At 45.3% G+C, this 11,894-nt stretch overlaps 1 protein-coding gene across 1 annotated transcript in view; it reads left to right on the top strand.

Annotated features, from left to right (window-relative positions):
* Positions 1–11,538, top strand: part of LOC112403559 (uncharacterized) — a 26,949-nt gene extending 15,411 nt beyond the window's left edge. The window contains exons 2-6 of the mRNA XM_024751102.1: positions 3,511–3,768; positions 9,353–9,401; positions 9,690–9,796; positions 10,272–10,324; positions 10,587–11,538. Coding sequence (XP_024606870.1) covers positions 3,525–3,768; positions 9,353–9,401; positions 9,690–9,796; positions 10,272–10,324; positions 10,587–10,745 — 612 coding nt within the window. The 5' untranslated portion in view covers positions 3,511–3,524 and the 3' untranslated portion in view covers positions 10,746–11,538. The remainder of the gene's footprint in view (positions 1–3,510; positions 3,769–9,352; positions 9,402–9,689; positions 9,797–10,271; positions 10,325–10,586) is intronic.
* Positions 11,539–11,894: the final 356 nt, after the last annotated feature.

The raw sequence follows: 11,894 nt of genomic DNA, 5'->3' as shown, positions 1-11,894 counted from the left end.
GATACACACTCTTGTTTTAATAAAATGCAACCTTCTAATGCATCTAAGTAACCATATTCGTGTAGGCTTGAACCCTTGGCATTGTTTGGGATTGAACTTGCCGTTTGGCCAAGAGGATGAAACACTTCACTGGAGTTTTAGGCACCAGCAGCCAGGGTGGATTTGTTTGGGGCAGGGCAGGTGACCCTTGGAATCCAAGGGGGAGGCAGTCAGCAGCTTGGTCTGGCACAGGATTTCTGCTTCCTCCCCCCGCTCCCTCCACCTCAGAGCCTGTTCCCCGACATCTGGGCTCTGTCCTCTCTGGCAGAGCCTGTCTACAGCTGCCATGTTGCCAGCCAGGAGGCCCCAGAGAGTTCTCACTTCCAAGCGATTACCTGTTCTCCTTGACATATACTGCCATTTGAGATGTCCATTTCTGTTTCTCCTGCGTCTTTTGGTTTGTACTGCTTGATTACACCCTTGGTGAAGTGCCCCTCACCTACCCTGTGGTGAAGAAACTACTTAGCCCAGCAGTCCTCAAATTTTTTGGTCTCAGCGCCCCCTTATACTCTTAAAAATTATTAAGGAGGACTTCCCTAGTGGCGCAGTGGTTAAGAATCCGCCTGCCAATGCAGGGGAAACGGGTTTGATCCCTGGTCCAGGAAGATCCCGCATGCCGTGGAGCAACTAAGCCCTTGCATCACAACTACAGAGCCTGCGCTCTAGAGACCGCGAGCCACAACTGCTGAGCCCACGCATTGCAACTACTGAAGCCCGCACGCCTAGGGCCCATGCTCTGCAACAAAAGAAGCCACAGCAATGAGAAGCCCGCACACCGCAACAAAGAGTAGCCCCGGCTCGCAGCAACTAGAGGTTGTCCGGGCGCAGCAACGAAGACACAATGCAGCCCAAAATAAATTAATTAATTTAAAAAAATTATTAAGGAACCCAAAGAGCTATTGCTTATGTAGGCTATATCTATTTATATTTACCATATTAGGGATTAAAACTAAGACAATTTAAAGATATGTATTTAACTAATTTTTAAATGGTACTATAACTGTTACATATTAATATAATTAACACGCTTTTATAAAAAATAACCATATTTTCCAAATCATGAAAAATTTAGTGAGAAGAAAGGTGCTGCTTTATGTTTTTGCCAATCTCCTTATTAATATCTGGCTTGATAAAAGAGAGCTAGATTCTCAGATCTGCTTCTGCATTCAGTCTGTTGCCATATCACACATCACGTAGCCTTTGGAAAACTCCACTGGACCTTGAGAAAGGCAGAGAGCGAAAATGGCAAGTAGCATCTCAGCACTGTTATGAAAGAGTTTTGACCTCACCAAATCTCTGAAAGGATCTCTGGAACCCCCAGGAGGTCCCTCGACCACACTTTGAGAACTGCCTGCCGCCTTAGACCATCGGTTTCTTGATGACAAGCCCATTCCCTGTTCATCCTTATTTTAAGCAGACTATGGATTGGGACCCAGTAAATCTTGTTTGAAATACTTGGAAATATCTATGTCATTGAGAGTTATCCCACTCTCACAGTCACCCTGGGAAACACTCCACTTCATCTAGTGCCACTGCTGTGGATGGCATTTGGATTCTTACAGAAGGCAGCCTCCAGAGGTGATGCAATTCTGTGAATACCCTCAGTGGTCTCAGATCTTTGTTCTTTTAGGAGCAGTTTGATGCTTGGAAATAGCCTAAGGCTATGGGGAGGGAAATCTTGTTAATTATTTGGGTAGTCAATTGGGTAGCACTGCATTTTTGGAGTTCTAAAAAGTAACACTGACTTCTTAAAATGTGGATTGCAAAGCTACTTTAACAAGCATTCCCCTAATTCTACATGTATATTCACACATGCGCAAATGATGTTTGAATATGTTTAATAACTGCATCATCCTTTGAAGAGTAAAAATTGGAAACAAAATCTTAGTGCCCACAACTAGGAGACCAGTTCAATAAACCATGGGCATCCATGGAATAGAACACTTGGCAGCTGAAAAAAAGAATGAGGAAGTTCTATACATATTGATTACAAATTAACTCCAAAGTATATTAAGTAAAAAGGGAAGAGACAGATCAATATATATAGTATGCTGTCATCCACAGGGAAAAAAGAAAAACTGTATCGTGTGTGTGTAGACACATATGCCTGTGTGTCTGTGTGTTTGCTCATGTATGCATAAGGTATACAGCAAACTGGGAATGCTGGTTGCCTTCAGGGAGAGGAACTAGCTGCTCGGGGTGAAGGGTAGAAAAACAGCTTTTCAAGGATTATCCTTCTGTACCTTTTAAGTTTGAAACCATATGAATGTTACCTAATAAAATAGAAAATTTTAGAAGCCCCAAACTGAAAAAATTATGACATTCCCTCCTTCTTACAAAATAAAAACAATTCTTAACACTTCCAAAGGCTATACTCCATAAATGAGTTCTTAGAATTGCTTGAGCAATAGAATGCTTATCAGAAAAAATATACAATGTACACGGGGGCATATGCAAAGAGGACGCTAGAAAGGGACGAGATACACTTGTGAAAAGAACTGGTCATTTTTATAGTCATGCCTTAATTTTTTCACCCTTGCCCTGTTTCACAAATAGGGAAACTGATTCCAGGGGAGCTTAATGACTCATCTATGTCATCTGGGCTCTGGGTTCCAACTCTCGCCTTGTTAGGGGATTTCCTGATAGCTCCTGCAAATCTCTGTGGGGATGTGGCAGTGAGTGGGGGATAGAGGATGATAGATCCTCTTTCATGTGGTCCTAAACACACCTCTCTCCTCACTTCCCACCCGAAGCAGGGGCTGGAGGCCCAGGCAAGATACACGTGCCTCTGATGGTGGCTGGCAGGGCTACGTCGTCCTCACTCTCTTCCCCAGGGCTCCCCATGTGCCCAGGGGTAGCATCCTCCTCCAGGCTCTGCCGGGACATTGCTCTTGGTGTTCGGTTGGCATAACGCCTCTATTTCCACAATTGGCACTTCCCAGATCAATTGTCACCTAATTGTCACACAATTTGGTTGGTTCAGATGACTGTGGGCTTTTTAAAATCGACTTCTCCTTCAAAGGATAAAGGTTTGTCATCAACTAAGGGATTCCAATCCTGTGGTGGAGACTCCCCACAGTTCGGACAGAACATGGTCAGGGTGCTCTGAAGGAGTTTTTGGCATTTATTCCATTCACTCGACGAGTGTATGTTGAACCTATTTGTTGGTGAGGCACTATTCTAGGCCCTGGGGATACAGTGATGAGAAGGTTTCTGTTCTTGTGGAACTTACGTTCGTGTGATGAGAAACTGACAATAAACAAGCAAACAAATAGATGGTTGAGGTAAATTCACATATTAATTAAGAGATCAGAGGGTGATGTGGCAGAGAGGTTGGGAAGCCAACTTTGGACCGTGTGCTTGGGGAAGGCCAATCTGAAGATGACTTCTTTAAGAGGGAAATGCTATCTCAATGCCTTTTGAGGCCCTCCTTTCCAGCGGTGAGAGTCTAACATTCTCTGCACCCAACAGGTTCCCGTGGAGGGATGAAAGACAGGGAGGAGAAGAGAGGTTCCAGTTCCCTGGGCTTCCCAGTCTGCCGGCTGCTAAGTACCTCTGAGAAACTCTGCTTCCAGCTAACGAGGACCACCTATCCTGGGAACCTCGGTACATGGGACAAGAACCTCCTGGGTAGACCCCTTGGCAAGATGAATTGGACCAACTATAGGTTCCAGGATTCCAGAGCCAGTGGTGACGTCTTAGACAACACCACACAGTTGTTCAGCTTGGGTAAGATTAGCTGAAAGTGAGCCCTGGGCAAAGTGACTACTAATTACTGTTAAATAATTGTCTCACCATTTAGTTCTTTAAAAACCCTATGGGTTGAATACTATGTCCATCTCACAGATGAGGAAACGTAGCTCAGAGAGATTATGTGACTGTCTTAAGACCGCACAGTTAGAAGTACCTGAGACTGGGTCACGGGACCCTAAAGCTCAGGCTCTTTCATGATATCATCCTTCATGCTTGTTCTCCTCACCCCCACCAACCCTCCTCTGCTTTTTCAGGATAGGCCCTTGTCTTTCTGACCCTAGGTGGACACCCTCATGCTGTCTGTCATCCTTGCTGAAAACAGGTGTGGCCTGTTCTCAGCAACCCCCGGCCAGCAACCCCCAGCCGGAGCCCCAGGCTCCCGTCTCATTGCTCCAGGCTTTTGGAGCACAAAACACCACAAAACACCAAGCCCTGTGACTTGGTACCTCATTTGGGTAATTCCCTGCTGGTGCCATGGGCACTAGAAAGATCTGGTTTCCGAGTCCCCTCCCTACCCTTTACCCAGAAGTTGGGCAGGAGCTGTTAAAGAAAAACTTAGTGAGGTCAGCTATCTTACTTGAAAGAAGGCAGAGAGGAAGTGAGCCATTGAGGTGCTTGACACAATTCCAACTGGCCTTAGTGCCCCAAGAGGCTGTAATTGGTACTTCCACTTTCAGATATTATGTATTGTCAGTGGGTATTAAATTGCCCTAGTGATCCACTAGGTTCCCTCCACCCCACCCTAGCAGCAGTCTCTGCGTTCGGGTGTCTGAGTAACCAGCTCCCAAGGTGTGTCTGGAACGTGCCACCTGCTATAGGGGCTGAATCATTCACCTCCGTTTTAAGAGGGAAGGAATAGGAAGAGGCCCGAGTGTAAGCAAGAGCGCTTCGGGTTTAGAATTGAAAACTCCAGTCCTGGCTCCAGCACTCAGCAGGGGCCAGTGGCTGACCCTAAAGATCTATACAGAAAGAGGGTTGGGTTAGAAATGTTTTTTAAGATTCCTTCTAACCCTGAGAATCGAGGGACAGACTATGGCTGGATAGGGGATGGGCTTGGGGTCTTCATCCCTTGATGCAGGAGAATTTTTTTCAGTGTGGATAATATCACCACCACCTCCTCACTTGAGCATGGGCAGGTTCTCACAGCTGCCACCTCTGCCTAGTTCCAGCCCAATTACCTGGTATCCTGACCACTCCTCACCCCCTCACATGCCCCTCCCTGGGGACAGATCACCTGCACCCTCCTGGTTGTCTTTTTTCTGGATATCCTGTCATGTCTGGTAACCCTTACTTCTTTGTAAGAATGGCAGAACTCAAGAGTAAAATGATGGCACAATGGCAACAAAATGTAGTATTCATAAACACACAATTTAAAGTTGGAGAGATGCAGGTTCGAGTCTGATTTCTGCCACTATCTAGCTCTATGACCTTGAGCAAGTCTGATCCCTGAGAGTTGGTTTCCTTACTGTAAGGTGGGAATAATAATTGTTCCTACCTTATTGCCTGTTTATGAAGCTTAAATAAGATAATGAATGTGCCTGGCATATATTAAGTCCCCAGTGTAAGGCAGCTAATATTACTGCTTAGGATCCTGTAGAGCTCATTTGTATATGTGTTGTCTTGGTCAGTTTAGGCTGCTATAACAAATTACTGTTTGACTGGGTGATTTATAAACAATTTATTTCTCATAGTTCTGGATGCCAGAAAGTCCAAGATTAAGGCACTGGCACATTCGGTGTCTGGTGAGAACCCACTTCTTGTTCTTAGTTGGCTGTCTTCTTGCTGTGTCCTCGCAGGTTGGAAGGGCATGAGGAGACTCTCTGGAGTCTTCTATAAAAGAAGAAATCCCATACATGAGGGCTCCACCCTCTTGACCTACTCACCTCCCAAAGACCCCGTCTCCAAATACCATCACCCTGGGGTTAGGATTTAACATATGAATTTTGGCAGCACACAAACATTCAGTCTACAGCATGTGTTAAAGAATTACTCTCGGCTCTCACACCCTCTTGTGAGAACACCAGAATCACAAGTAGCTGCTGGACAATCATCAACAGGAAGACACTGGAACTCACCAAAAAAGATATCCTATATCCAAAGACAAAGGAGAAGGCAAAATGAGATGGTAGGAGGGGCGCAATCACAGTAAAATCAAATCCCATAACTGGTGGGTGGGTGACTCACAGACTGAAGAACACTTATACCACAGAAACCCACCCACTGGAGTGAAGCTTCTGAGCCCCACGTGAGGCTTCCCAACCTGGGGGTCCGGCAACGGGAGGAGGAATTCCTAGAGAATCAGACTTTGAAGCCTAGCGGGAACTGACTGCAGGCCTTCGACAGGACTGGGAGAAACAGAGACTCCACTCTTGGAGGGCACACACAAAGTAGTGTGCGCATCGAGACCCAGGGGAAGGAGCAGTGACCCCAGGGTAGACTGAACCAGACCTACCTGCTGGTGTTGGAGGGTGTCCTGCAGAGGTGGGGAGGGGGGCTGTGGCTCACTGTGGGTACAAGGCAGCAGAAGTTCTGGAAAGTACTCCTTGGTGTGAGCCCTCCCAGAGCCTGTCATTAGCCCCACCAAAGAGCCCAGGTAGGCTCCAGTGTTGGGTTGCTTCAAGCCAAACAACCAACAGGGAGGGAACCCAGCCCCATCCATCAACAGTCAAGAGGATTAAAGTTTTACTGAGCTCTGCCCACCAGAAAAACAGCCAGCTCTACCCACCACCAGTCCCTCCTATCAGGAAGCTTGCACAAGCCTCTTAGATAGCCTCAACCACCAGAGGGCAGACAGCAGAAACAAGAAGAACTACAGTCCTGCAGCCTGTGGAACAAAAACCACATTCACAGAAAGATAGACAAGATGAAAAGGCAGAGGGCTATGTACCAGATGAAGGAACAAGATAAAACCCCAGAAAAACAACTAAATGAAGTGGAGATAGGCAATCTTCCAGAAAAAGAATTCAGAATGATAGTGACGATGATCTAGGACCTCAGAAAAAGAATGGAGGCAAAGATTGATAAGATGCAAGAAATGTTTAACAAAGACCTAGAAGAATTAAAGAACAAACAAACAGATATGAACAATACAATAACTAAAATGAAAACTACACTAGAAGGAATCAATAGCAGAATAATTGAGGCAGAAGAACAGATAAGTGACCTGGAAGACAGAATGGTGGAATTCACTGCTGTGGGAGAGAATAAAGAAAAAAGAATGAAAAGAAATGAAGACAGCCTAAGAGACCTCTGGGACAACATTAAACGCAACAACATTCTCATTATAGGGTCCCAGAAGTAGAAGAGAGAGAGAAATGGCCAGAGAAAATATTTGAAGAAATTATAGTTGGAAACTTCCCTAACATGGGAAAGGAAATAGCCACCCAAGTCCAGGAAGCACAGCGAGTTATAAACCTACCTAGGGAGACAAAAGACCTATATGCAGAAAACTGTAAGACACTGATGAAAGAAATTAAAGATGATACCAGCAGATGGAGAGATATACCATGTTCTTGGATTGGAAGAATCAATATTGTGAAAATGACTATACTACCCAAAGCAATCTACAGGTTCAATGCAATCCCTATCAAATCACCAATGGCATTTTTTATGGAACTAGAACAAATCATCTTAAAATTTGTATGGAGACACAAAAGACCCCGAATAGCCAAAGCAGTCTTGAGGGAAAAAAATGGAGCTGGAGGAATCAGACTCCCTGACTTCAGACTATACTACAAAGTTACAGTAATCAAGACAATATGGTACTGGCACAAAAATAGAAACGTAGATCAATGGAACAAGATAGAAAGCCCAGAGATAAACCCATGCACCTATGGTCAACTAATCTATGACAAAGGAGGCAAAGATATACAATGGAGAAAAGACAGTCTCTCCAGTAAGTGGTGCTTGGAAAACTGGACAGCTACATGTAAAAGAATGAAATTAGAACACTCCCTAACACCATACACAAAAATAAACTCAAAATGGATTTGATACCTAAATGTAAGATGGGACACAATAAAACTCTTAGAGGAAAACATAGGAAGAACACTCTTTGACATAAATCACAGCAAGATCATTTTTGATCCACCTCCTAGAGTAATGGAAATAAAAACAAAAATAAACAAATGGGACCTAATGAAAGTTCAAAGCTTTTGCACAGCAAATGAAACCATAAACAAGACGAAAAGACAATCATCAGAATGGGAGAAAATATTTGCAAACGAATCAATGGACAAAGGATCAGTCTCACAATTATATAAACAGCTCATGCAGCTCAATATTAAAGAAACAAATAACTCAATCCAAAAATGGGCAGAAGACCTAAATAGACATTTCTCCAAAGAAGACATACAGATGGCCGAGAGGTACATGAAAAGCTGCTCAACATCACTAATTATTAGAGAAATGCAAATCAAAACTACAATGAGGTATCACCTCACACCAGTTAGAATGGGCATCATCAGAAAATCTACAAACAACAAATGCTGCAGAGGATGTGGAGAAAAGGGAACTCTCTTGCACTGTGGTTGGGAATGTAAATTGATACAGCCACTATGGAGAACAGTATGGAGGTTCCTTAAAAAACTAAAAATAGGGCTTCCCTGGTGGCGCAGTGGTTGGGAGGCCACCTGCCGATGCAGGGGACGCAGGTTCGTGTCCCGGTCTGGGAGGATCCCATGTGCCGCGGAGCGGCTGGGCCCATGGGCCATGGCCGCTGAGCTTGCGCGTCCGGAGCCTGTGCTCCGCGGCGGGAGAGGCCACAACGGTGAGAGGCCCGCATACCGCAAAAAAAAAAAAAAACTAAAAATAGAATTACCATATGATCCAGCAATCCCACTACTGGGCATATACCCAGAGAAAACCATAATTCAAAAAGACATATGCACTGCAATGTTCATTGCAGCACTATTTACAATAACCAGGTCATGGAAGCAACCTAAATGCCCATCAACAGACGAATGGATAAAGAAGATGTAGTACATATATACAATGGAATATTACTCAGCCATAAAAAGGAACAAAATTGAGTCATTTGTTGAGACATGGATGGATCTAGAGACTGTCATGCAGAGTGAAGTAAGACAGAAAGAGAAAAACAAATATCATATATTAACGCATGTATGTGGAACCTAGAAAAATTGTACAGATGAACCAGTTTGCATGGCAGAAGTTGAGACACAGATGTAGAGAACAAATGTATGGACATCAAGGGGGAAAAACCACGGTGTGGTGGGGATGGTGGTGTGCTGAATTGGGCGATTGGGATTGACATGTATACACTGATGTGTATAAAATTGATGACTAATAAGAACCTGCAGTATAAACAAACAAACAAACAAACAGAAAAAAAACAACTAATACTAAACTTTCTTTGGGTTATTTGTATGGAGATATGTTAATATAAATGTTTCAGACATTACATGAAATTTCTAAAAATCTTATATCTTCTGGTATAATGTTATAAGTCATAATTCTAGTTATTACTTTAAAATGTGTATCTCAGAAATAACTAACAAAACAAAACAAAAAAAAAGAACTTCTCTATCCCTTTCTGCAGAGAACACCACCACCCTGAAGATAGGCACTGACCCTAAAGAACTCAGCAGGTGGGTGAGAGAAGGGGTGGCCCATGCAGGAGTATCAGGGATCTTGGAAGACGGTCTGCTTGGCCCCCATTTGTGGACTGGTGTGGGTGGGACCATGGCCATGGAGGTCGGGGCAGAGGAGAGAGGCTCAAAATGGGGGCAGGAGATGGTTGGCTACTGGGGGTGTGGAAGCCCAGAGGTGAGATAGCTCCCACAGAAGCAGGGAGGCCCCAGGACAATTTTGTGGATGATCCCCGCAGCCAGCCAGGGCAGCGGAAGCGTCCTGATTGTCCTGTTTGCTCCCCTCAGCTTAGGCACAGCAGCCACAGCTGTTTCTAGCTCCATCGATGTCGTGGCCCTCATCTTGCTGCTGGTGGGGCTCTTGTCCATGACTCTGAAGAAATGGAGGCATGAGAGTGAGTGGAACGGCTGGCCCTGGAGCTGGGAACCAGGAAAGAGGAGAAACCAAGGGCAGAGATGGGATGTCTTTCCTATGGGGCAGCCTTGGGGGAGGGTAGAAGAGGGCAGGCTATAGGGTCTGTTCTCCGGAGTTGCCAGGGACTCAGCACATAGCAACAAGATTTATTTATGGTCCAAATTCTTTATGCTAAAAGCCATACATAAGCAATCTGTATAGACATGGTTTATATGCATCAACTAAAGTAAATATAGATGCCAAGCTCATCTAAATACTAACCAAAATTATAAAGTATACCAACAGTGCTTACTCCCCCTGCCTCTTCCTGGGCACTTAGCTCAGTCTCAGAGGCCCAATGGGTTGAACACGGTGGATTTTGCATTCTGAAGTCCAACCCTAAGCCCAGTAATCAATCAAGGAGAGATGGTTACTACCTCAACTCAGGCTGACTCTGAATTTATTAATTTTTCGAGGACTATCTAAGAAACAACTGAAGCATCAGACCAACGTTCTCCACGAATCCTTGGTAAGGAAATAGTGGAGTCATACCTAGAGGGGCTCCTGGTTATCTCTGCCAGGATTTCATGCTGTTCCTAGGTAGACCCCATACAGGGGTGGTGGTGATAAGGCAGAGAACAGCCCTGAAAGAAATGTTCTTGAAAATCAAGGCAGATCTAGGGCTTGCTCAGCAAAAACCAATGTTCCACTTGCTGTCCTATAGGGGCCCCAGTACCTGGTTTTATCTTTGGAAGTGGCTGGTACCTCTAACCTGTGTCCTATCTCTAAAGGAGCTTTCCTGCCATGCTGATGCCATATATTCCAACGTGATCAACTTGGCCCCCAGGAAAGCGGACGACTTCGCTGTCTATGCCAACATGCCGCCTTTCAATCGCCCCAGGAGGACATCACCAGACCAAGTGGAATATGCCTCCATTGTATTCCACTGATGGGAAGCCAGTGAGATGCTTCAGAGAGGAAAGTCAGACCTGTGCCCCAGCTAGATCCTGAAACGGCTTTTCCTTTAGATGTGTGTGTGTGTATGTGTGTGTGTGTGTGTGCGCACGCACGTGTGCGCGTGTGCGTGTGTGTGTGTTTAAAGTGCATAAACCATATTCTGATGGAGGTAAACGACTGGGTATTTCTTCTAATTTATTGGAAACAAAGTGCAGTTATAATGGAAAGGAGTGACATCTGAGAGACAAGGGACACAATCATTCCAGCCATTTCTCTCCAGCCCTTTCTTGCCCTTGCCCTTCCTGAGGCAAGGGCTGAGGAGTGGGGCTCGCACCACTCAAGGACCAGCTTCTGTATTTTGTCTCTCTTGTTCTGCCCTGTCAGGAGTTGACACCCTGTAGAGGTTAATTCATGAGTCACACTCACATCTGGAGACGTGAATGGCTGATTGCTGTGTCTATGTCTTCACAGCAGCTTTGCTGGACTATGTACCAAGTGTGGGGGGAGGAGGCATGGGAGAGCTGCAAGTACGTGTAGTCTTCTTCCTGAGGGAGTGAACGCAGAGAATTCGGGACCACCCGGGACAGGAGCTGGGGAAGGATCACCCAGTGGAAGTGGGTACGTGTCACCACCAACAAGTGTCTGCTCCGTGGGAACTTCGGAAGATGTCTGGAACTTTGCAACTTATTCATTCCTTCTTTCCTTCATTTAAAAACATGCATTAGGGCTTCCCTGGTGGCACCGTGGTTAAGAATCCGCCTGCCGCGACACGGGTTTGAGCCCTGGTCCTGGACACGTGCCGCGGAGCAACTAAGCCCGTGCACCACAACTACTGAGCCTGTGCTCTAGAGCCAGCGAGCCCCAACTACTGAGCCCACGTGCCCCAACTACTGAAGCCCGTGCACCTAGAGCCTGTGTTCTGCAACAAGAGAAGCCACTGCAGTGAGAAGCCTGTGTACCACAACAAAGAGTAGCCCCGCTTGCCACAACTAGAGAAAGCCCGCACGCAGCAACAAAGACCCAATGCAGCCAAAAATTAAAAAAAAAAAAATCCTAAATAAAACATGCATTAAACACCACCATATTCTAGACCCTGGGAATACAGCAGTGAATCCAACAGACAAAACCTTATTCTCATGGAG

Source organism: Neophocaena asiaeorientalis, unplaced genomic scaffold (assembly GCF_003031525.2).
Source record: "Neophocaena asiaeorientalis asiaeorientalis breed wild unplaced genomic scaffold, Neophocaena_asiaeorientalis_V1.1 scaffold67, whole genome shotgun sequence".
NCBI classification, from domain to species: Eukaryota; Metazoa; Chordata; class Mammalia; order Artiodactyla; family Phocoenidae; genus Neophocaena; species Neophocaena asiaeorientalis.
Note: the sequence above shows the minus strand (reverse complement) of the source record. Positions and strands in the feature narration are given on the sequence as shown.